The 26,044-nt window shown below is 48.9% G+C and overlaps 1 protein-coding gene across 1 annotated transcript; it reads left to right on the top strand.

Annotated features, from left to right (window-relative positions):
* The first annotated feature begins 265 nt into the window (after nucleotides 1–265).
* On the top strand, nucleotides 266–20,763 carry Nphs1 (NPHS1 adhesion molecule, nephrin). The gene is given in 29 exon segments (XM_051207051.1): nucleotides 266–365; nucleotides 448–663; nucleotides 742–864; nucleotides 1,056–1,184; nucleotides 1,607–1,688; nucleotides 2,041–2,144; nucleotides 2,690–2,817; nucleotides 2,903–3,074; nucleotides 3,228–3,385; nucleotides 3,559–3,703; nucleotides 3,808–3,932; nucleotides 5,299–5,485; nucleotides 5,581–5,710; nucleotides 5,850–6,022; nucleotides 6,886–7,026; nucleotides 7,106–7,246; nucleotides 7,816–7,937; nucleotides 9,612–9,783; nucleotides 9,868–10,024; nucleotides 10,113–10,264; nucleotides 11,066–11,177; nucleotides 11,259–11,440; nucleotides 14,892–14,948; nucleotides 16,025–16,144; nucleotides 16,281–16,309; nucleotides 16,387–16,471; nucleotides 16,711–16,788; nucleotides 17,201–17,307; nucleotides 20,625–20,763. Coding segments are annotated over 29 exon segments (3,759 nt in total). The 3' UTR covers nucleotides 20,757–20,763.
* The last annotated feature ends 5,281 nt before the right edge of the window (nucleotides 20,764–26,044 follow it).

Below are 26,044 nucleotides of genomic sequence, written 5' to 3'. Positions count from 1 at the left end.
CTGTCAGAGGAGAAAAGGAAAGAGAAAGTGTGCACTTTTGAGTGCTTGGGGTTGGAACTCAGAAAAAAAAAAAAAAAAAAAAAAAAAACAGTTGACAGGAGGAGCTATGGGCAGAAGGTAGACTGCAAGCCACAAAGTCTAGGAAGAGAGAGAGAGAAAGACTGAAAAACAGAGAAAGAAAGAGAGGAAAACGGAAGGAAGGAAGGAGGGAAACAGGACAGAGAGAAAGGCTCAGACAAGACAACAACAAACCAAGTGGCTGGCGATGGGCACTAAGGAAGTCACCGTCACAGGCCCTGGGGTGACCCCAGTACACAAGACTTCCAGCTTGACCCCCTTACTGCTCATGGGAATGTTGACCGCGGGTAAGTAGAATGCTGGCCTTTTAGTGCCCTGTGGCCCTCAAGTGCCACCTTTACCTTATTGTCATTTCCCTCGTGTCCCCAGGCCTGGCCCAGTCATGGGTCCCTACCTCTGTCCCTCGGGGCTTTTGGACTCTGTCTGACAACCTGACTGCTGTAGAAGGGACAACGGTTAAGCTGCGGTGTGGGGTCAGAGCCCCTGGCAGCGTGGTGCAATGGGCTAAGGATGGGCTACTTCTGGGTCCAAACCCCAGGATCCCAGGCTTCCCAAGGTACAGCCTGGAAGGAGATCCTGCTAAAGGTGAGCAGAGTAGCCGGAGCCTGAGAGCTTGAGCCACTAGCAGAGGCTGTGGCCCTGACCTTGGGGTTCCTTCTGCAGGTGAATTCCACCTGCTTATAGAAGCCTGTGACCTCAGTGATGATGCACAGTATGAATGCCAGGTCAGCCGCTCAGAGACCGGTCCCGAGCTCGTGTCTTCCAAAGTAATCCTTTCCATTCTAGGTATGGGTGAGAGGCTCCCCTCCAGGACCCACCAACCTAGCCCCCAGCCCTCCTCTTCCCTCAGACCCAGAAGTCCGAGCTCCCAAGCCCCTCCACCTTGAGCCCTGGGTACCGTCTCATTTCCTGAACTCTTGGTCAAAACTGTCACATACACCTCCCAGCAGTGGCTAAGCCCAGCCCTTCCTCAGCAGTTCCCCCCAAGATGCTTCAGTTGACCCCTGAGGCAGGAAGCACCGTTACCTGGGTAGCCGGGCAGGAGTATGTGGTCACCTGCGTGTCTGGGGATGCGAAACCAGCACCCGACATCACCTTCATCCAGGGTGAGTATAGGACAATACAACACCCAGACACGGGATGGGGTGTTCCTGCATAGGGGCCCCCAAATGCTATCACTGAGTACCGCCCCAGGGAACGAGGCCAACGTAGGTGCTGGATAAGAAGAGAACTGTGGGGAGACACCCAGGGGAATGACTGCTGTGGGGAGAGGGCATCAGCACTCAGAGGCGAGTAACAATGGCCGCACAGGGTTAGGAAGCTGCAGCTGCAGATGAGACAGGGTCAGGAGACAGAGAGACCCACGATGCATCCTGCGTGTGGCAGGACAGAACTGGTACCCCAGCTTCTTGTCCTCCAGAGCCAATATAAAGGGGTGTTATGTCCACCCTGAGGACTTCCAGGGCACGTTGCTGTACCTTGGAGAAAAGCCCAGCCTCTCTCTACCCAGCTTTCTTGTTGCCCCAAGGTGGACACACCGTCCCTGGAGTCTCCTATAATGTGAACGATGGGTCTGAGGACAAGCTCTTCATAGCAGAAGCCAAAGCGAGGTGTGCGAGCTAGCTGGGGTCTTCTCCCTGTGCCCGATCTCCAGGCTGTCCCACACAACCCAATGATGCAAGTAGGGAAATGGGTTGTAGGAATACCTGGGACCCAATGTTTCACCCCGACTGCAGTCTGTAGGCATTGAGTAAAAATATCAGGCTAGGTGAAGACCCAAGGCACCCTTGCTCTCAGTGTTAACCCTCCAAACCTCTCCCAGGGGGGCCCAGGCCTCAGAATAAATCAGGATTGAGACTTGGGGATTTGTGATGGGGATTTGGGATGCCCTCCTCTTCATCCTCGCTCCCGGGGTTTCAGATGATGACTCTGACTCCAGAAACCTCTATTTTCGCAAACCAGGGTGACTCCCCAGAGCTCAGATAATGGGCAGCTACTAGTCTGTGAGGGGTCCAGCCCAGCCTTGGACACTCCCATCAAGGTTTCGTTCACCATGAATGTTCTGTGTAAGTGAAGGGTGGGGTACTGTGGGCATGGAGGATGGGCATCCCAGCAGGGTTTGGGAGCGTGGTGGACTCAAGAAAATTCAGACATTGTATAATTCCAGTCTTTGGGAGGTAGAAGCAGAAGGAATGAATGTAAGGCCAGCCTGGGATGCTGAGGGCTGGGCATTGCAGGTCAGCGGGAGGATCCAGCTCCGGGTGTGCAAGGACCCAGATTTCAAATCCAGCACTATAAACAAAAAGCAGGCATCCAAGAGAAATTTGACGTTTATTATTATCGTTGTTTGTTGTGGTGGTGTTGGTTATTACGCATGAGAGGGTGAGAGTGTGTCAGCCAAGTAGAGAGGTCAGAGAACATCTTTCAGGAGTTGGTTCTCTCCTCCTCCCGTACGGGTTCCAGGAAGTGAAGTTGGATTGTTAGGCTCATTGACAAGTGCCTTTTCCTCCTGAGCCATCTCCTCGCCCACAGGAGGAAACTGAAAGCAGGTTGTGGGGCCCAGAGGAATAGATGGGCTTCCCAAGCCCACTGGGTGGTCTCTGCTCCCCAGTTCCCCCAGGACCTCCTGTCATTGATTGGCCGGGCTTGGATGAGGGGCATGTACGGGCAGGGCAGAACCTGGAGCTGCCCTGCATGGCCCGAGGCGGAAATCCACCTGCTACCCTGCAGTGGCTGAAGGTGAGGGTGGGGGCCGACTGGGGATGGAGAAGGGACAGGGACCAGGGGCTGGTGCTGAGATAACTAGGCTTGCTCCTGTGTTCAGAACGGCAAGCCCGTGTCCATAGCTTGGGGCACAGCGCATGTTCAGGCAGTGGCCCGCAGTGTGCTGGTGATGACCGTGCGACCGGAAGACCATGGAGCTCAGCTCAGCTGTCTGTCCTACAACAGCGTTTCTGCAGAGACCCAAGAGCGAAGTATCACACTGCAGGTGGCATGTGAGTCCATCACCAGAGAGGCCCGGGTGCCTTCACACCAGGCCTACCTGACGCCAAAGACCTCATTGTCAGTCCCCTGTCCCCATCCCATCCGTCTGGGTTGGCCTGTGAAGACCCCAGCCGGGACCTCCCGTCTCTGCATCTGTCATTCAGTTCCCCCTAGCGCCATCACCATCCTGGGATCTGCATCGCAGTCTGAGAACAAGAATGTGACCCTTTGCTGCCTTACAAAGTCCAGTCGCCCACGGGTCCTGCTGCGATGGTGGCTGGGTGGACGACAGCTGCTGCCCACTGATGACATAGTCATGGATGTGAGGATGTGGGAGATGATGGTTTGGCATCCCTGGAGGCCCCGAACCCTGAGGTCTGACAGAGGAGCGTGGGAATTCTTCACATGTCCCTGCTGGGGTCTGGTGGACGCAGGCCTCTGCTACCATGGGTACAGGGCTCCTCAGTCCCTAAATCTGAGATTTACCCCTGCTAGGGCCTGCATGGTGGTCACATCTCCATGTCCAATCTGACACTCTTGGTGCGGAGGGAAGACAATGGCTTGTCCCTTACCTGCGAAGCCTTCAGCGAAGCCTTTAGCAAGGAGACCTTCAAGAAGTCACTCATCTTGAATGTGAAATGTGAGCCCTAGCCTAGAACCCAGAGAGTCCTCTCCACCTCACAGACCTCACCCTGAGGCTCCAACCCACACAAAAATGCCTTTTCTTTCCCCATCTCTCACTAGACCCTGCCCAGAAGCTTTGGATTGAGGGACCCCAAGAGGGGCAGGACATCCGCACTGGGACTCGGGTAAGGCTGGTGTGTTTGGCCATCGGAGGCAATCCAGACCCCTCCCTCACCTGGTTTAAGGTAGGTACAAAGCAAATGTTCGCCCTTCCTCCCTCCCTCCCTCCCTTCCTTCCTTCCTTCCTTCCTTTCTGTCTTCTTTGTGTGTGTGTGTGTAAGGGCAAACACACACACTTTACTAACTGAGCTATGTTCTTAGCTCTGTTTTCTTTTCTAAGGCAAGGTATAATGTAGTCCAGGCTGACCTTAAACTTTGTTTGAGACAGGGCTTCTCTGTGTAGCCCTGGCTGTCCGAGAACTCACTCTGTAGACCAGGCTGGCCTTGAACTCACAGAGCTCCATCTGCCTCTGCTTGGATTAAAGGTGTGCGCACCAACCCTGCCCAGCTTTTTGATCCTCTTGTCCCTCCACCCCCTCAGAGCCCGGAGAAACCCTTATTTCCTGGAAAATGCTAGAGGTTCTGAAAAGACACATACGCCATGAGAAGGGATGGAATACCAGGGAAGTTCTGAAAAATCAGGGAGAGTGATTCCAAGATAAAAGAAGGAACTTTGGGTCAAGAGAGAAAGTTCTAGAGATAAAGCAATTATAATTCCATTCATATTAAAATTAATAGTAAAAAATGAAGAAGGGAAGGCAGAGACAGATGAAAGAGACAGACAGGGATCTAAGGGACAACACTGGAATTGGGGAAAAGGTCAGAGAATGTTTTGGGGGGAGTAGAATGTTTTTGAAATTTTTAAAGGTTTTTTTTTTTTTCCTTTTTGGTTTTCTAAGACAGGGTTTCTCTGTGTAGCTTTGGAGTCTGTCCTGGAACTCGCTCTGTAGACCAGGCTGGCCTCGAATTCACAGAGCTCCACCTGCCTCTACAGGTTTACAGATGGTTGTGAGCCACCATGTGGGTGCTGGGAATTGAACCCGGGTCCTCTGGAAGAGCAGCCAGTGCTCTTAACCGCTGAGCCACCTCCCCAGCCCGGGAGTGGAAATTTTAAGAAAAACAACTGGCTGGGTGAGGTGGCTCGCTTGAAATCCTAGCATTTGGGAGGGGTCCGGGGTTTAAGGTCATTCTTGGCTACCTAGAGGGCTCACTTTGAGGTCCATCCTTGGCTACGTGAGATCCTGGCTCAAGTAAACTAAGGCAAAAACAGCAGAGGCAAAGAAAAGTGAACGACTCCTCCACAGGGCCTGGGAATTTCAAGGGAGTTTCCTGGCAGGCAGTGTTCTGTAAACATCACAGTTAGGGGTTTGGGGCGTGGTGAGGTTGGGGGTGCGGAGTGCACAGTAGCCATCATCAAGGCAGACAGGAAGACTAGGTACTCAACTCCAGTCCCCACTCCTTTAAGATAGTGGGCCGCCGGTTCTTGAGGGTGCCTTTATCACACAAAGGCCCTGTCTGGGCTGGTGACACCCACCCTGTTTGGATCCCCAGGACTCACGCCCAGTGAGTGAGCCTCGGCAGCCGCAGGAGCCGCGGCGTGTACAGCTGGGCAGTCTGGAGAAGTCTGGCAGCACTTTCTCCCGCGAGCTGGTGCTGGTCCTAGGACCGTCGGACAACCGAGCCAAGTTCTCGTGCAAGGCGGGTCAGCTCAGCGCGTCCAGGCAGCTGGTGGTCCAGTGTGAGCACCGGCCCGGCGGGTGGGGAGTGTCAGGGAGGAAGCAGTGTAGTCTTGTAGCCCAGGCTCTTCAACCGCTGCATCTCTAATCCACAAAGTCCCCCCAACCAACCTGACTATCCTGGCCAACTCATCGGCCCTGCGCCCAGGCGACGCCTTGAACTTGACCTGCGTCAGCATCAGCAGCAACCCCCCAGTCAACTTGTCTTGGGACAAGGAAGGCGAGAGGTGAGCTTACAGGAGGCCCCATCCCATGCGGTTCCCTCCTCTCCCCCTCCCAGCCTGCCCTCTCTGCGCCCTAAGCCATTGACCTTGTTCCGAGGTCTGAACCAGGCGGGTCCTCACCCGACTTTCAAAACTTGCACAGGCTGGAAGACATGGCTGCACCGCCCCAGAGGGCCCCGTTCAAAGGCTCCGCTGCATCCAGGAGTGTTTTCCTTCGGGTGTCATCCCGAGACCACGGCCACCGGGTGACCTGCCGGGCCCACAGCGCCACACTTCGTGAAACCGTGAGCTCCTTCTACCGCCTCAACGTGCTGTGTAAGTGTGCAGGCTCGGCCCCTCCCAACCCACTCCCCTGCAGGCCCCAGCTAAAGGAGTCTTCACCTCTATCCAGAGTCTGTAACTTTCCTAGCCTTCTTGCGGACCTCAGGCTGGCACCAGCTCCAGTCCACGTTCTCCCTCCTCAGCTTTGACCTAGAGGCTATCTTTTTGCAAAATCGGATCTTTGCTTGTCAATTTTTTAAATTTTAAAATTTCTTACTGTGTAGTTCTGGCTGATCTGGAACTCAATATGTAGAGTAGGAAGGCCATGAATTTGCGGCAATCCTCCTGCCTCTGCCTCTGGACTGCTGGGATTACAGGCTGGAACTACCATATGCTCTGAACAATTTTTTTTTTTTTTTGCTGTTTTTTGTTTTGTCTTATGAGAGATGGGGGTCTCACTGTATTGCTCTGGCTGGCCTGGGACTCACAGAGATTCGGCTGTCTCTGTCTCCTAAGTGCTGGGATTAAAGGCATGTACCACCACGCCAGGCTTGGTTTTGTTTTGTTTTTTAAATTTCATTTGATTGTTTTGTGTGTGTGTGTGTGTGTGTGTGTGTGTGTGTGTGTGTGTGTGTTCCCGCATGCCTGTGCCATGGCAAGCGGGTGGAAGTTGGCTGGTTCTCAGCTTCCACCATGGCGTTCCCGGATATTGAACTCAGACCCTCAGGTTTGAGCCATCTCACCAGGTTTTAGCTTCTATCCAGAGCCAGGTCTCATATCTCAGCTCTAACAGTTACCGCGTCCCCTACCTTAGTCCTAGCCACGCCCCCATCTTTAACCCTTGAACTCGTGCCTTAACTCTCTCTGGAACCCAACTTTACCAACACTCTTGACTTCCTGGGGCGCCCCCTCTGAAGACCCTCCAGAGTTCCTGGGGGAGCAAGTGCTGGCAGTTACCGCGGTGGAGGAAGGCCAGGCGCTGCTGCCCGTGTCGGTGGCTGCTAACCCCGCCCCGGAGGCTTTCAACTGGACCTTCCGAGGCTACCGCCTCAGCCCAGGTGGGATGTGGGCCTGGAGAAGGGTGCCCATCAGGAGGATGGGCGAGCCTTCCAGGCTCCTTACCCTGGCCTTCCCCAGCTGGTGGTCCCCGGCACCGCATCCTGTCTGGCGGAGCTCTGCAGCTGTGGAATGTGACCCGAGCTGACGATGGCTTCTATCAGCTGCACTGCCAGAATTCAGAGGGCACCGCCGAGGCGCTGTTGAAGCTGGATGTGCATTGTGAGCCCCCGCAGAAACCTGGGAAACGAGGGTTTCCAGGAGCTGGTCTTAACGGTGGAAATCAATCACTCCCATTCAAGAGACCTTGCCCATCCTGGAGTCTTCTCCTTGTGAAAGGCCCTCCCAACCAGGAATAACTACCCAACCTAGGGCCCGCCCCCTTGGAAAGCTCTTGCTATGGGAGATAAGGAGACCCTCAAGTAGAATCTGCATAGAGAGCGGGCTACTTACTTAGGAGCTCCTCCATCCAGGAAATCAAGTTCTCTTGAACCCCTCCTCAACGCTGTTCTGATACACCCCCTTCCCCAACACACACACACACACACACACACACACACACACACACACACACCCGCACACACACACACACACCAGACTCTAATAATCAGAGATTCAATGAGGGTGAGGATATCCTCATCACCCTGAGAATCCCCCTCCATAAAGGGCAAATTGTACCTGCCTCCATACCATTCCAATCACCTCTAAGACATCCTTCTCCTGGAGCTCTCCCCGCCAAGCTTAACCTGTCAGGGCCTAAGTGCCTTCTCTAATCCTCTGTCTCCCACTAGATGCTCCCACCATCCGTGTCCTCCGGGACCCTACTGAGGTGAACGTCGGGGGGTCTGTAGACATAGTCTGCACCGTTGATGCCAATCCCATCCTCCCAGAGATGTTCAGCTGGGAGAGATTGGTGAGCACCTGGTCTTTGGTGAATGGAGGTGGACCTCTTGGCTATGCGTGCCTTAGGAGTGGATGCACATGTGTGAAGCTGTATGTCGGGGGATCTTCCAGGAACCGGTTTTGTTGCATGGCGGGTGAATGGATGAATGAGAGAATGGTGTGTGTGTGTGTGTGCGCGCGCGCATACTCCTATGTGCATAGATGAACAAAAAGTGGCTGGGTGAGCAAAAGAATAGAAAGATAGTAAGATGGGTGGCTCCATGCTTGATTGAGACAAAAGAGTGGAACCAGCATTAGAAAGGAGGTGAGTGGAAAGACCTGGAAGAGTGATGACGACACTGATAGATACATCAGTGGGGAGGTGGGTATGAATAAGGAAGCAGGTGCATGTGTTTACAGATGTGGACACAGAAAAGCGGGAAAATGGCATGAATGAGTAGAGAGCTACAAGCAGGATAGCCTGGTGCCTGGAAGGATGACAGACAGGGCGGGTGAGGCAGGACAGTGGCTCTGTGCAAGCATGATGGCATGGGTTCAATCCCCAGGACCCATGGTGGGCAGAGCAAACTGACTCTCAAAGGTAATTCACCTGCACGCTGTAGCACGCATGTGCCTGCACTCACACACATGCACCACGCATACACACCCACGACTGACAATAAAGAATGTTTAAAATTGTAAAGGAAGAAAACAAAGGGTTTGTTGAGCCCATGGGTGAGAGGTTGGAAAGACAAATGAGTGAGGTAGGCAGGGTTTGTTTTTTTGTTTTACTGTTTGTCCATTTTGGCTGTTTCTGTTTTAAATGTATTTATTGTGTGTGTATAGTGCAAACACGCCATAGAAGACACGTTTGAGAACCAGTTGTCTCCTAACAACTGGCTCCCAGGAAGCAAATTCCCAGCATAAGGCTCAGCCTCAGGTGTCTTCACCCACAGCCATCTTGAAGGCCCATTGTCGTTTGTGAGATGGGGTTTTATAAAATGGTTCTCATCCTTCCTGATGCTGCTACCCTTTAGTACAGTTCCTCATGTCGTGGTGACCCCCAACCATAACACTATTCCATTGCTACTTTGTAACAGTGATTTTGTTACTGTTATGAATCATAGTGTAGCTGTCTGGCATGCAGGATGATATGCAAGATTGCAAACCACTGGTGACATAACCCATGTTGGCCTCAAGCACCCTATGTGGCTGAGACCACCCTCAAAGAATGGAATTACTCCTGACTTTCCTACCCCACCCTTCAAGTACTAGGATGGCAGGTCCGTACTACCATTCTAGGACACGCAAATTTGAAAAAGGGTCTTGATATGGAGTCTAGATACGGCTGTTCTGGAACTTGCTATGTAGCCCAGGTTGGCTCTGAATTTGGGATTGCAGCCCAGTCCGTTTGTTTTTTGGTGCTTGAGACTGAACCCAGGGCGTTGAGCACTCGCTAAGCAAATGCTCTCCCACTAAGCTGCATCCTGAGTGTACGGGTGGTTCCAAACACGATGAGTGTGTAGACAAATGTATGGATGGATGGTTGGCTGAGCTGGTGGATGGATGGATGGGCTAGACTAATGGTTGTGTGGGCCACAAGGAACATCACCACTTGACTTTGTGGGAGGGGATTGTAGCTGGGAGAGCGAAGCTACGGGCGGGACACAGACTGGAAACAAGCTCCTGCATCTCGGGATGCTAGGGGGAAGATGAAGAGGATGTGAGCCTGGAAGACATGGAGAAGATGTCAAAGGGATCCACCGGGCGTCTTCGGATTCATCAGGCCAAGCTGTCACAGGCTGGTGCTTACCAGTGCATTGTGGACAATGGGGTGGCGCCAGCAGCAAGAGGGCTAGTCCGTCTTGTTGTCAGATGTGGGTAACTTCAAGGTCTGCCCATTACCCACAGCTCTCACATACTTCCCCATCCCCCCTTATTGATGCTTCGACCTCTTCCAGTTGCCCCCCAGGTGGATCATCCAACTCCCCTAACGAAAGTGGCTGCAGCTGGGGACAGCACCAGTTCAGCCACCCTCCACTGCCGGGCCCGGGGTGTCCCCAACATCGACTTCACTTGGTCCAAAAATGGGGTCCCTCTGGATCTCCAGGATCCCAGGTGAACCTGGGTATAGCCAGGTAGTACCCCAGCTGTGGTCATCCAGCCCTGGTTTTCCTTTCTGAGTCCTACCATACCCTCTCTTCAGGTACACAGAGCACAGATACCACCAGGGTGTTGTCCACAGCAGCCTCTTGACCATTGCTAATGTGTCTGCAGCCCAAGACTATGCCCTCTTCACATGCATGGCCACCAATGCCCTCGGTTCGGACCACACCAACATCCAGCTCGTCAGCATCAGTATGACAGGGGTGGCTGGGGGGATGTCAGGGACTGCACTTTGCCAAATTCCTGGTTGACGAGAGCCAGGAAGAGTTTCTGATCTCTAAGAGGTGTTTATGTGTGAGAATGGAGTTTTGTTTTGTTGTTGAAGCAAGGGCTTGCTATATAACCCAGGCTAACCTCTGGCTTGCTATGTAGTCAAACCTGTCTCAAAATGGCAATCCTTCTGCCTTAAGTTCCAAAGGATTACAGTTGAGAGACCAGGCTAGCTGGTTTGTTTTATTTTGGGGGGAGGCAGGGGGTTGCAGGATGTCAGATCCAGGGTCTTGAGTATGTTGGGTGAGTTCCTTACCACTGAGTTACACCTTAACCTGGGAATACACCTCTTTCTCTTCTGAGTGTGAGATATTAGATTCGTACCTCACTGGCTTCACTTCAGCTTCATACTGACTGGCAAGCCTGGTCAAGTGTCCCTCCTACTAGGAGGGAGGTAATTTCCATCAGAAAGATATATATATATATATATATATATATATATATATATATATATATGTGAACTCTTGTGTGCCAGGTACCTGTAGAGTTACTGGAGGTTGTGAGCTGCCGTGTGGGTGTTGGGAATTAAACCCCGGTCCTCTGAAAGAGCAGCCAGTGCTATTAACCACTGAGGCATCTCTCCGCCCCCTGCGGTGAACTTACTAAGCATAGCAGCCATGCATAAGAACCAACCATCTGATGCACATCATTCTTAGAAGAATCTAGAAGGAAACGTCTAGACTCCTTTGTATCTATTAACAACCCCCTCCCTCCTCTCCCCAGGCCGCCCTGATCCTCCTTTGGGACTGAAGGTTGTGAGCATGACCCCCAACTCTGTAGGGCTGGAGTGGAAACCAGGCTTTGATGGGGGTCTGCCTCAGCGTTTCCAAATCAGGTAGGGCCTCCTCCAAGGCGGGTGAATAGGCCAGACAGTGGAGAGAGAGACTTGGCTGAACTTACTGTTCTCGACATGCAGGTATGAGACCCTCGAGACTCCAGGATTCCTCTATGTTGATGTCCTGCCACCCCAGGCCACCACCTTCACACTGACTGGACTGAAGCCTTCTACAAGATACAGGATCTGGCTACTGGCCAGCAATGCCCTGGGGGACAGTGGATTGGCTCACAAAGGGATTCAGGTCTCCATCACTACCCCAGGTGGGAAGAGGCAGTCCTAGGCAAGAGAGAGTTTTGTGGGTTTTTTTTTTTTTTTTTTTTTTTTGCTTTTTGTTTGTTTGTTGTTGTTGTTGGACAATTTTAGGATGGTATAGCAAAGTAGATACTGTTATCTCTTCTACTCACAGATGAAAGAACTGAGGCCCAGAGCAGTTAAGCAAATTGGCCAAGGTCACACAGCTTGGAGGAGATGGAGATAAGCCTTGAACTCAGGCAGATGGGCTCTAGGGACCAACTTTTAGCCACTGATCTGAAACGACTGAGGAATAAGAAAATAGAGGGATTTTTCTTCCGGATCTAACTGGCTAACTCAGAATTCACTATGCAAAGCAGGCTGGCCTTGAACTCACAACGATCCACCTGCCATTGCCTCTTGAGTGCTGGAACTAAAGGCACGTGCTCAGCACACTCAGCAGAAAATACTTTTAATTGAGTGAAAAAGAAAAGGATATAGCTGAGTCAGTGTGTAGCACAAATAGCATTCCATATTATCATATCATAGCATGAATAGTTCATATTAGAATTAAAAAAAAAAAACCATAAAGGTAGACCAGTGAAATGGTTCAGTGGTTAAAGGTGCTTGCAGCCAAACCTGATGGCCTGAGTTCGATTCCCAGGATTCACGTAATGGAAGTCGAGAACTGACTCCCACAACTTGTTCTCTCTCCTCCATGTGTGTTCCCACTCACACAAAATCAAGTTCACAACCGTGTGTAACTCCAGTTGGAAGAGATCCAATGCCCTTTCCTGGCCTTGAGGGCACCAAACATGTATTGGTGAGCAGACATGCATGCACTCGTATGCATAAAATAAAAACGAACCTTAAGAAAGAGATTCTCTCAGGGAGAGAGACAGAGACAGAAACACAGAGTGCACTTTCTAGAAATGAAGAGGTACCATGACCTTTGGCTTCACAGCCACAAAGAGGATTGATTCTAAGGGAATAATGTGGTTGACCTAGGTCATTACACACAGGAGAATCTGGAAAATATAGACACATTCTTTGAAAATGATCCATGAGGTTAGGGCTATAGATCAGTATAGAGCACATATGGATGTGGATTAACAGTAGAATGTTTGTCTAGAATCCCCCAGTGAGGGTCTGGGGTGTGGCTCAGTGATAGAGCCCCTGCCTGGAATCCTCCAGTGAGGAGCTGGGGTGTGGCTGCCCAGTAGAGCTCTTGTCTCAAATGCAGGAGACCCTCGGTCAATCCGCAGCGCCACAAGAAAATGACCAGTGAGTACATTGAGATCTGATAGGCATTACAGCACATTCATTAACTTTACATGGCTTGCTTTACAGAAGCCTGGAGTTTACCACTTCCTAGTTTTGTAGCCTTATGCAAATATCTTCTTCTAAAAGTACTTTTTATCTATCCTTATTGAGACAGGATCTCAGTCTGCAACACACACTGGCCCGGAAACGCCCTGTGCTGTCCAGGCGGGCTTCCACTTGTGAGTTCAGGGCTTGCAGGTGTATGCTGCCAGTCCAGCTACAAACACTTTTCTCCCAGCGCTCTCTGCCTAGGCTTCTGAAAGCAGGTTCCTCTCACGGCCATGAGGATTAAAGGAAATGACATATCTTTGTGCTCTTTGGACTGTGCAAAATTATGACCTAAACATAAAGAAAATGTCCCCGCTCTGCTTCAGCTTGCTTTGCCCATCAGCACTGCCCAGTCTGTGTCTCTGAGGGAACAGCGTTCCTTCTGCCCCACCCCCACCCCCACCATACACTCCTTACATTCCAGCCTTTACCCTTGAATACAGAAACACAAACTATGTTTAACTCCCTTGCTCCGATTGTCTGTCAGTCTGTCTTTCTTTTTTGGTTTTTTGAGACAGGGTTTCTCTGTGTAGCTTTGGAGCCTGTCCTGGAACTCACTCTGTAGACCAGGCTGGTCTCGAACTCACAGAGATCTGCCTGCCTCTGGGACTAAAGGCATGCGCCACCACCACCTGGCCCAGTTTTTCTAATTTATACCTCTGCTGTGGAATTCCAACAGAGACTGTTTTTCAGGCTTATTTTTTCTATTTAAAGACAATCTTAAATTTTAAAAAAATGTGTATGTGTGGGTGTTTTGCCTGCTTGTATGTATGTGCACTCTGTGTGTGCCGAGTGCCAGCCAAGGGTAGAACCCCTGAAATGAGATTTACAGAAAGTTGTGAGGCACATTGTGGGTTCTAAAAACAGAACCTGGGTCCTCTGGGAGAGCAGCCGGTGTGCTTGCCTGCTGAGCCATTCTAAAATTAAATATAATTTATAAATATATATTTATAAACATAAGTTAAATATACCCCACTGTCCTATTTTTAAATTAAATATAATTACAACTTCCGGGAGTTGGTGGCACACACTTTTAATCCCAGCACTCGGGAGGCAGAGGCAGATTGATCTCTCTGTGAGTCTGAGACCAGCCAGAACAGGCTTCAAAGCCACAGAGAAACCCTGTCTCAAAAAAGCAAAAAAAAAAAAAAAAAAACATATGTATGTATATATGTGTGTGTGTATGTGTATATATATATATATATATATACACACATATACATATATATGGTCTCTTTTTCTTTAATTATTATTATTGCTACTTACATATCTATATATAAATGCATAAATATGTTCAAACTATTTAAAATGTTTTTGTATTTATGTATTTACTGTGTGTGTGTTCGTGTATACAAGCAAACATGTTGTAGCATGGCTGTAAACGATCAGAGGACAATGAGTGAGGGTCAGCTCACTTCTTCTACCATGTGGGGGCCCAGGGATTGAACTCAGGTCATCGGGTGGCGAAAAGAGCCTTTACCCGCTGAGCCATCTCCCCCATCCCCAACATTCCCCCCTTTTTTCCAAGACAGGGTTTCCCTGTATAGCTTTGGAGCCTGTCCTGAAACTCACTCTGTAGACCAGGCTGGCCTCAAAGTCAGAGATCAATCTGCCTTTGCCTCCCCAGTGCTGGGATTAAAGGTGTGAGCCACCAGCACCCTGCCAACATCCTTTTTATTAATTCAACAAATTGGCAATTCACGTTAAAAGAACATACACACTGTAAAACACCAATTCAAGTCATTGTTATTATTGACACAGAACTGCTATCATGTCTTTTTGCCTTTAAAATGTCACTAAGGGGTGGAGAGCCGACTCAGTTGCTAAAAGCACCTGTTACTCTTGCTGAAGGTCTGAGTTTGGTCCCAGCACTCACAAGGTGATTCCCAACCATCTGGGCACCAAGTATGCACACGGTACACACATACACATAGGCACAACACTGATACACATAAAAATAATCTCTTTTTTAAAGCAATAAAATAAAATGTCCCTAAGAAGCCACTTGCCATTCCATGATCTTTTAAGTCTGCTGAGAGCTTAAGAAGTGGAGAGGTCCTTCGGGCTTATCCGATCCCTGGTATTATTGTAATCTCTCTCCACCCGCAGGCCTGGACCAAGCTCCTGAAGATACGGGCCACCAGCTGCCCACAGAGCAGCCTCCAGGCAAGTGGTCTTCCTCCCCAAGCTTTTCACTTAGTCTCCCTTGTGGTCATCCCGCCAAAGACTTAGCTGAATCCTGCAGATCGATCCCCACGGGTCCCTTTCTGTTCTTGCTGGAAGCAATACCCTTTCTCCTTCCTTAAGCTGGCTTAACTCTTTTCTTTTCTTTTTAATCAAACCCAGGGCCGTGCCTGTGCATGTCACACAAGTGGCACTCTGCACTGAGGTACCTCTTCAGTCCTGCTTTTTTTCTGTTTGTCTTTGAGACAGGGTCTTGCTATGAATTTGGAGTAATCTTCCTACCCCAGCCTTCCAAGTTCCAGATCGTGCCTACCATAATTTAGTTTAACTCTCTCTCTCTCTCTCTCTCTCTCTCTCTCTCTCTCTCTCTCTCTCTCTGTGTGTGTGTGTGTGTGTGTGTGTGTGTGTGTGTGTGTGTGTCCTCTCACGTGAATGCAGAGGCCCGAGGAAAACATCGGTGTCCTCTATCACTTCCTGCCTTGGTCCCGAGACAGGCTCTGTCTGGAATCTAGAGATCTCTGTTTCCTTTTCTTACGAAGTAAAAATCACCACTATTACTATTTTAAGATGTGTGTGTAAATGACAGGTTGTGTAGGTGCCCACAAAGGCCAAAACTCTGTTGGTGTCAGTGTGCTACTTCTGTCATCATTTGACAAATTCCCTGGCAGAATGGCTTAGGAGCGGGAAGGGTGTGCTTCAACTCATGGTTTTGGAGGCGGTGGTCCGCCATGATGGAAACAGCCAGTTCACACCCTGGTGGACAAGAAGCTAAGGGAGAATGTCCATGCTCGGGCCAGCCTTTTCCTTTTCCCTGTTGATCCTCTCTGTGTTCCCAGCCCATGGGGGCGGTGCCACCCACACTTAGGCCCGGCCCCTCCCTCTCAGTTGACCCGTTAGGCAGTATCGTCACACTCCAAAGTGCAAAATGCACTGTGACTTGGGCATAGAGAGGTTAACGCTGAAGATTACCCATCAGTCATGGACAGGATTTCTCAGAACCCTGCTCCCAGCCTGCATCCAGGTGTCGGGGTTCACCAAGGAGCATCTTGCATCCCCAGGAGCCCCGACGCTGCCCCTGCTGCCCATGCTGTTTGCAGTTGGGGGTCTTCTATTGCTCTCCAATGCCTGCTGTGTTGGGGGGCTCCTCTGGCGGAGAAGACTGAGACGCCTTGCCGAGGGTGAGGAGCGGTCTCCCTCACTGCCAAGCTGGAGACCGGATGGGTGGGACCCGGGACTGCCACACAGCACGGCTCTGCCCAGGTTCAAGTGGGCGTGAGCAGAGTCCCTGAAGCCCCCTTTTCCTGTTTCTCTCAGAGATCTCAGAGAAGACAGAGGCAGGGTAAGTGGGAGAGGCTCAGGAGTGACGGGTGGCTGACTCGGTGCCAACTTTCATCTGCACTTTCGTCCTGGAAGGTCTGAGGAGGACAGAATCAAGAATGAATATGAAGAGAGTCAGTGGACTGGGGACCGGGACACAAGGAGCTCCGTGGTGAGTGAGCTCCAGGGTAGCCCAGCAGCCTTCAGCCTCCGCTTCAAGCTAATCATTGTCATCTCCCGGAACCGGCGACTCAAGAGAAATGAGCTTGTCTGCTGGTTTTGTGTGTGCTCATGTGTGTTCATGTATGTGCGCTCATATGTGCACAGATGTGCTCATATATGCATGCACATGTGTGTTCATATGTGTGTGCACACTCATGTGTGTATGTGTGTGTTCATGTGCATGCATGACAGGTTAGCACAGAAGTGGAGCCACATTACTACTCCATGAGGGACTTCAGCCCCCAGCTTCCTCCCACACTGGAAGAGGTGCCTTATCCCCAAGGTGAGTCACGACCATACCCTACTCCCCATTTCCAGGCATCTGAATTGGGCCCTCTGATAGTTACCTCTGTATTACTGTGACCAAAATATCCCAGAGAGCAGCCTGAGGAGGCTAGATTCTACTGCCTCATGTCAGAGGGCCCTGTCCATGGCTGCTTGGCTACATGCTTGTGTGGCAGAGGAGATCTGCTCACTTCATGGTGGAAGAAAACAGAGTGAGCCAGACAGCAAGGGGACCAGAAGCAGGAGACCCCCCCACAAGGACACACCCCAGTGACATACTTTATCCACTGAAGTGTCCAGAACCTCCCAGACTAGCACCACTAGCAGTGTCTCGAACCTCCAACATGTGAGCCTTGAGGGAGGCACTGTCCCATCCCAATCATAATGTCCACCAACTCCAGCCTTCACAGGTATTGAAGATGAAGACGTGGCCTTCCCTGGACACCTGTATGATGAGGTGGAGAGAGCCTATGGCCCCCCTGGAGTCTGGGGACCCCTCTATGACGAAGTCCAAATGGTGAGGAGATTCTCATCGCCAGTTTGTCTAGGCTGGAGTCCCCCTCCTACTGTGTGATCAGTTAGGATACGCCACTGTGACACAGAGCAGTGCAGTGGCAGGAAAAGCTAAAGCGATACACCTTGATCCAGGAATGGTGGGGCATGCCAGAGAGGAGGAAGGAGGGGGTGAGTTCAAAGCCAACCTTGACAACATAGTGAGATTCTGTCTCCTCCAAGAAAATAATGAAGTCGTTCCTTCTCACATAATTGCCTAAATGGAGTCCTGTTGTGCCCAGTGATTTAGAACCTAGAGTTCTCTCCCTCTTTTCCTCTGTCATTGTCTAACACACCCATTGCCAGGGTCTGCAGGCAGGTCAGTTTATGGGGGGGGGGTGATGGGAGGACCAAACAGCTAGAGGAGGACAGAGAAAGACCGGGAGATGGCCATCCACCCTCTGCTCTCTTCTGATTGATAGGAACATAGTCACATGGCCCTGTCTAGCCAGAGTCTGGGAGCTGTTGTCTGCGGTTTCTGCCACTGTGGGAGAAGGAAGGGATGTGTTTTGTTGGATAATTAGCCAACTCCACCACACTGGTTAAGCTGATAGAAAGAGTTTTTAAAAACTAGTTTATTGTCTTGTGTGCATGCACAATGTGTATGTATGGGTATGCGTGTGCAGACATGATGCATACATGTGAATGTCAGAGGACAGTTTTGTGGAAACCTTTGGGTGGATTGTGGGGAATCAAACTCCTGCTTCCAGACTTTCATGACTTGTGCCATCTTGCTGGTCTGAGAAAGAATGTTTTGATCCACTGAGCTGAAAGGCACAGGCTAGAACTGTCTTCACGCACAAATAGACTCAGAATTTCTCCCTAACCCTTTCCTGGTAGGCAGAACTTTCCATCCTGTTAGATTTGAAATCTTCAAAGAAAGAAAATGTCCCTTTCCAAGTAGCTCCCAATGCACGGTGCAGGCACACACTGGTCTGCCTTTGGCCACACACATTGTTGAGCCAATCACTGAGATAGCATAGAATATACCATTTGGTTTTGGAGATTTTGCTTTGAGACAGGGCTTCATATAGTCCACACTGAACTTAAGTTCAAAGGCAGTCAGGACTACATATCAAAACTCTGTCTCAAAAAGAATCCATCAACACAAAACAAAAAGCCCAACTTCCCCCTGAGCCTGGCCAATGCTCCTGTATCTCTGGGACGAGGATTTCCTGTGGTTACAAGGTCAATCCAAGCCTCAGATTGTACTTTCTCAGCTTGGACGGCAGGCGGCTGGAGCTCTGTCCATGGTGCTGGACATAAATTCCCTGGGAAACGCTGGTGGAATCTGCAGGGTGCCTGCACAAGAGAAAGGAGAAGGAATATTTTGGGCTTTTCCCAAAAAGGCCTTCCTCTAAGCTATTCATCACTGTCTTAGGGTAGAAGTATTCACTGCACATGTGTATGTGAACACACCAGGCTATGTTACGAGGAGACTTTATATTAGCTTTGTTGTTGTTTTGGTTTTGCTTGTTTTTCAAGACCAGGTTTCTCTGTGTAACAGCCCTGATTGTCCTGGAACTCACTCTGTAAACCAGGCTCATCTTGGATGCACAGAGATCCTCCTGCCTCCATCTCCAGGGTGCTGGGATTAAAGGTGTATGTCACCACTGCCCAGAGAATTCTAGTTATATCTTTTTTCTAGTTATTTTTTGTTTTGTTTTGTTTTTTTTGTTTTTTGAGATGGGGTTTCTCTGTGGTTTTTGGAACCTGTCCTGGAACTAGCTCTTGTAGACCAGGCTGGTCTCAAACTCACAGAGATCCGCCTGCCTCTGCCTCCCGAGCGCTGGGACTAAAGGAGTGCGCCACCACTGCCCGGCTTCTAGTTAAGTTTTATACAACACAAATACTATCATTTTCTGATTTGTTCCCTAACAATCTGTAGTTATCAACCCATCTGTGCCTCTTGGGTAACACAAAAGCAGATGAGGGCAGCTGTATCTGCTTCATGGGCTATTGATGCTTCCAGATTTGTTGAACTAAATATCCATTTTTTTCCAAGTTCTAGAACAGAGCACACCTCCAAAAAGAGCCACCCTATATGACCATTCCCTCCTTGTCCATTTAAAATTAATTATGTGTGTGTGTGTGTGTGTGTGTGTGTGTGTGTGTGTGCATGAGTGTGAGGAGGCCAGAGAGTGGCTTGTAAAGATTAGTCCTCTCCTTTCATCATGTTAGCCCTGAGGGTTGAGCACAGGTTTGTCCAGCTTGGTGGCATGTGTCTTTGCTTTCTGAGCCGCCCCATCATTCCATACTTCTTTAAAAGTCCAAAATCTCACTGGATATGGAAGACTGGCCTTGGACTGGCAATCCCCCTGCCTTAGCTTCAGAGAGCGCTGGAATCACAATTGTGTGTCACACCAGACTGTCTTCCATTTTGATTGGGAAATGTGTTGGGAGCCATGTGGCAAATATCGAGACTCCCATCCTACAGAAGCCACAGCTGACATCATGAAGGTTATTCTTATTCACTTTATTAATTTGTTTGTTTATTGAAGCAAGGTCTTTCTCACTCTGTAGCCCAGGTTGGCCTTGAACTAATGACAATTCTCCTGCCTCAGCCTTCAAAATACTGGGATTACAGACATCTGGGTCTCAGCTATTATTATTATTATTATTTATGGGTTTTTTATCTGTCTATTTATCTTTTGTTTTATCTGTCTCTCTTTTGTCTCACTATGAAGAGGGCAGGGTAGCTCTTAATTCAAAATCCTCCTGCCTCAGACTCCTGTGTGCTAAGATTATAGGCATTTGCTACCACACCCAGCTTTAAACCTTAATTATACAGAAGACCCCACCCACACAGAGAAGTGGTTATAATGAGCCATTTTCATGGATTCCTGTCTGCTTATCTCCTAGCTGCAACAGAGCCCTCCCTTGTGCCACCTTGACTTTTCTCAAATCCCACGTTCAGACAGATAGACCGCTAGAGAACTTTTTTTTTTTTTTTTTTGAAGTGGGGTGGGTCCTTGTTAGGTATCCCTGGCTAGCCTAGAAGTCACTATGTAGCCCAGGCTTTCTTCAGACTCAAAGCAAGAGCCTCAAGGACACTAGAATTACAAGTATGAGCCACAATGACTGGTTTATAATGGTGCCTGGTTCCATTTTGGTCTCGACAACACTGGAGGCTGCACAGAAGGCCTTGTGCATGGCGAGCAACGGTGCTAAATCATCCTCGGGCTTAAAAAGAAGCTCTACAGGGGTCTGTGTCCTCCACAGCTGGAGTGATGTTCCACAGGGCATCTCTCTGTGAGTCTGACTCCCTTTCATGCCTACTAGGACCCCTATGACCTTCGCTGGCCTGAGGTCAAGTATGAAGATCCCAGGGGGATCTATGACCAGGTGGCAGCAGACTTGGGTGCTGTGGAACCTAATCCTCTACCCTTCGAGCTGAGGGGACATCTGGTCTGAGAATCCTCATGACCCCTGCTTCCTACAGCCACGGTATGTCCTGTTCCACTGACCCTGTGCATTGCCTTCCTGCTGAGATCATTCAGTAAGCACCATGTGACAATAACACGTTTCTGGTTTTTTTTTTTTTTTTTTTCAGGAGACATGAGGGAGTGTGTGTGAGTGATAAGAAGTTTCAAGTTGACATCTGGGAAAAGCAAGGCTCCTTTTATAGGAATGAAACGTCTCCAAAAGGACAGAGCCACTTGGAAACGACATCTGAACAATGAGAATCCATTTTAAGAATCATTATACTTTTTGAAAGTAACATTTTTAGAAATAGGAAAGACATATGAAAATCCCATTCAGAGCCTGGGGGAACTCAGTGAGAATGTGTGCTTTAGCATGTGTGAGGTTCTGGGTCACAGGTTGCAGCTGGCCCTGGCATTACTCACACATACAAAGCTGGGCATGGTGGTCCACTCCTGTCATTCCAGCTCCGCAGGAGGCTAAGGCGGGAGGAGTACAGTTCAAAGTCAACTTAGGCCACTTAATGCATAAGGGCTGGAAAGACGGCCCAGGGGTTAAGAGCTCTAACAGCAGCGGCTGCTCTTTCAGAGGATCTGAGTTTGGTCCCTAGCAGCCACATCAGGTGGTTCCCAGTCACATGCAACTCCAGCTCTAGGGGATCTGACGTTCTCTTCTGACCTTCATGGACACCTGCACTCATGTGCACATACCCACACACCAATACACACATATACACACAGTTAGAAATGAAACGAAACCAACCTGTGTGGTGGCCCACACCTTTAATTCTAGCACTTAGAAGCAGAGGCAGGAGCTGGGTGTTGGTGGCGCACGCCCTTAGTCTCAGCACTTGGGAGGCAGAGGCAGGGGGATCTCTGTGCGTTTGGGGCCAGCCTGATCTACAGAGTAAATTCCAGGACAGCCTCCAAAGCCACTGAGAAACCCTGTCTCGAAAAAAACAAAACAAACAAACAAAAAAAGCAGAGGCGGGAGGATCTCTATAAGTTTTAGGCTCACTACTTAGTAAGTTCCAAGCTACATAGTAAAACCTTGACTCAAAACAAACAATACTTTTAAAGCTTCAAAATTAAGAGGTGTGCTGTGGAGGTAACTCAGTGGTAGAGCCCCTGCCTAGAATCCCCCAGTGAGGGGCTGGGGTGTGGCTCAGTGGTAGAGCCCCTGCCTAGAATCTCCCAGTGAGGGGTTGAGGGCGTGGCCCAACAATGGAACTCTTGCCTGGCAAGCACAAGGAGGGCCTTGAATTCATCACCAGTGTAGCAAAAACAAAACAAAAATTCCAGGTAATTTTGAGTTCAGTTACATCTGAAATAGCTAATAATAATTTTAGACCATTGCCAGATCTAGCTGCTTTGTTTTATTTCCCTCAGTTTGTGAAATGTGTATAAACTAACATGCAAACGGGAACATATTCCAGCTAATGAATATAGATGTGAAAGAATGCACACTTATGGTTTCATTCATGGGCAGAGCTTAGAAACCATGCACTAATATATACTTAGGTTAGAGCATATGGTAGCTTCAATTTATTTTCAAAATAAAAAGGTGCACATTTATAGAGACAGAAAAGGATAAGGTCAAACTTAAATGTTGACACTGGAGGAATGTGGGTAATGGAGAATAAAAGTCAAGATTAAAGAGTTGGTGTCGTGATAAATGATGACATCACAGAAGCAAAGAATGTGATTGCGGCTGGGCCGTGGGCTGTGGAATTCCAGGTGTCCCGTTTTGGAAAAAATACCACACATTTATTTATTTGTTTACTTTGTGAGTGTGTGTGTGTGTGTGTGTGTGTGTGTGTGCATATACATGTTCCTATGCTTGAGAGTATATGCCACCATGCACATATGTGGAAGACAGATAATTTTTTTTGTAGAACATGCTGGCCTTGTACTCATAGAGATCCCCTGCTTCTGCCTTCCCAGTGTTGAAATTAAAGGCGTGCACTACCATGCCTGCCATGCTTTCCTTAGATAGATAGATAGATAGATAGATAGATAGATAGATAGACAGATAGATAGATAGATGGTAGGTAGAGTATTGGATGGATAGATAGATGGATATGGTTTAGATAGAGTATGTTGTAGTCAGAGGACTACTCCTTTTTCAGGATTTATTTTTATTTTTAAGTTATGTGTAGTATCTGCAGTTGATCTTAGCCCAACGGCTGAGAAGCAATATGTATAGTAACTGTATTTCTGTGTGTCTGTATACCCTGTCCCCAAAAGAGGGCAAGAGACCCTCTGAAACTGGAGTTGCAGACAGTTGTGAGCTGTCTGTCACGTGGGTGCTGGGAACTGAACTCAGGTCCTCTGCAAGAGCAGCCAGAGCTCTTAACCACTGAGCAACCTCTCCATCCCTCAGAGGACAGCTTTCCAGAGTTGGTTCTTCCCCTCAGACCATCAGCCTTGGCAGCAAAGATGCCACCTTGCTAGCCCAGGACTCATGCTTTCCCTCTTCAAAATCTACTACAGAACAACAGCAAGCAAAGCACTTTGGTGCTGGCCCAAGGGAAAACATATACAATAGTTCACTCCCCTAGTTTATTCCAGAATATTCTATGGACCAGAACAGAAATCCAAGACAAAAGTCCTCTTATATATGGCCAGACTTTTCAAAAATATTTACTTTTATTTTACGTGTATGAATGCTTAGCCTGGTACATATGTATGTGTGCCATGTGCACACTTGGCACCTGAAGAGGCCAAAGAGGGTGCTGGACCCCTGGGAACTGGAGTTAGATAGTTGTGAGCTGCCATGTGTGACTGAGAACCAAATCAAGGTCCTCTGTTAAAGCCAGCAAGGTCTCCAAAGTGCTGGGCATCTCTCCAGCCTGGCCAGATGCTTTTGATGAAGGAGCAAAGGCTGTTTGATGTGGGGTGAGCAATTCGCAGGCTGCTGACCTCAGAGAAACTAGATATCACATATGGAAGAATCAAATTGGATTTTACAGGAGATGCTGAAAGTAACTTGAAATCAACGTTACAATGTAGCAAAGGCCAAAACTTAAGAGCTAAGATTAGGGAAGAAAATAGAGGATACAATGTATTGATTTAGCTATGGCTTCTTAGATATAGGTAATAAAAGAAACAGGCCCAGGGAGACGACTCACTGGGTAAGATGCCAGACATCAAGTCTGACAATCTGAGTTTGAGCCCCACGACCCAAGGAATGGAAGGAGAAAGCCCATTCCTAAAGGTTCTTCTTTTACCTCCACTCACACACTGTGACATGGTGTTCTTTCCACACAAAATAGATAATTAAAATTAACCCCAGCACTCGGGAGGCAGAGGCAAGTGGATCTCTGTGAGTTTGAGGCCAGTATAGTCTACATAGAGAGAGTTCTAGCACAGCCAGAGCTACAAAGAGAAACCCTGTTTTTTGGAGGGGAAAAAAGCGGACAAATTGGACTTCATAAAAATGGAAAGCTAAGTGGCCTGATGTCACACACCTATAATCCCACACTTGGAAGGTAGAGGTAAGAGAATCAGGAGTTCGATTCCCAAAATCAATGTTGGGTGTCTCACAACCACCTCTTAACTACAGCTCCAGGGAGTGAGATGCCCTCTGCTGGCCTTCCCAGGCACCTGCATGCATATTTGCATATTTAAAATGCACATACACTTTAAAAACACAAATGATGTAATTGTATTATCGTATCAAAAGTTAAAATAAGTGATTTCATGAAATAAATAAAATTAACCCCCCAAAATAAAAATAGAGGAGGAAAAAAAGTCCAAACAACTGGCAACAATAACTGTCGAGAAGGCGGAGAAAATGCAAATTAATAAAGGGATGGAAAATAGTTTGGGGGCCATGAAACACAGTATGGAAGCCTCTCAGAAGTGAATTCGGCATTACACAGTGACCTACCAATGCCTTTTCAGTCCCAAAAGAATCAAAACTAGAGACTTGTAGAGAGAGACACTCATCTGTGCTCAAACCAGTGTTTCTCAAAGTGTGAGCACAGACCAAGAGTGCCAGCAAGTGGGTAAACAAACGAGGTGTGATTAATGAATCGTGACCTGTGGGGTGGGGCATGTGTACACGGTGCCAACGTGGAGGCCAGAGGTCAACTTCAGGGATCTTTCCGCCACCACTCTCCACATTTTCTTTTGTTTGCTTATTTGTTTTTCAAGGTTGGATTTCTCTGTATTCCTAGTGTCCTGGAACTCGATCTGTAGACCAGGCTGGCCTCTAACTCGGAGATCAACCTGCCTTTGCCTCCAGAGTGTTAGAATTAAAGACATGTACCATCACGCCTGGTCCATAAATTTTTTTTTATTTTTTATTTATTTTTTTTTTTTGGAGTGGTTAGAAGTTTTTGTTTTATGTGTACTTTTGTGCAATTTTCCTAACTCTCCACCAGAGGGCGGTACTAGCGCGTTTGAAAAGACCTGATCTAGCTGGGGCTTGTGGCTTGAACAGATGTGTATTGAGTTCTGGAGGTTCAGGTTAGACCTGGGCTGAGACTAAATCTGGTCAGAGGGTGTCTCCTGTAGGTAAACAGTCCCTGGGCCCCATTATTAAGATTCAATGGCAATGCCAGCATTGAGGCAAGAGTCCAAGTGTACATTAGTGAGAGGGACCTTCTTGAAACTAATGTGTAAAATCAAGTTCAAGACTAAGGCTGGCAGGACCTGAGGTTGGCAAGCTGGCAGAAGAAACAGCAAGAAGGTTCGGTGGTGGCGCAGGCCCTTAATCCCAGAGTCTGGGAGGCAGAGGCAGGAGGCTCTCTGTGAGTATGAGGCCAGGCTGGTCTACAGAGCTATTTCCCTGACAGCCAGGGATGCACAGAGAAACCCTGTCTCAAAAGTAAATAAACAAATAAAATAACAGGTGGCGTTTATAAGTTATTTCAGAGTGCCAGCTGTATTCTGAGTTTGGGGTTGATTTGTTTGTAGGCAGAGCTGGCTGGTGACAGAGCCCTGGACCTTGTCCATGCTTGGCAAGAGCTCTCCACAGAGCCATGTCCCGGCCTCCAGGCTCCTCTTACAGTGTCTCTAGAGCCATCAGTCACTTGGCTGCCCTGTGCTTCCCTCACTCAAAGCCTCCCCCACCTTTGCGGGGTTGACATGGTCCTGCTTTGGAAAAACAGCGGATGAGAGCTCTGTACAAGAGCAGGCGAACAACCCAAGGTGACAGGTATCTCCTTCATCCCCAGGGATCGGCATAAAAGCCTGTGTAACCCAGTCAGCACTAGTGAGAGCCCGAGTCCTGTTCCCAGCACACATGTCAGTTGACTCACAATCACCACAATC

The sequence above is a fragment of the Phodopus roborovskii genome, unplaced genomic scaffold (genome assembly GCF_943737965.1).
Source record: "Phodopus roborovskii unplaced genomic scaffold, PHOROB, whole genome shotgun sequence".
NCBI classification, from domain to species: Eukaryota; Metazoa; Chordata; class Mammalia; order Rodentia; family Cricetidae; genus Phodopus; species Phodopus roborovskii.
The sequence above is the reverse complement of the archived record's forward strand: the minus strand, read 5'-3'. Positions and strand labels throughout refer to the sequence as shown.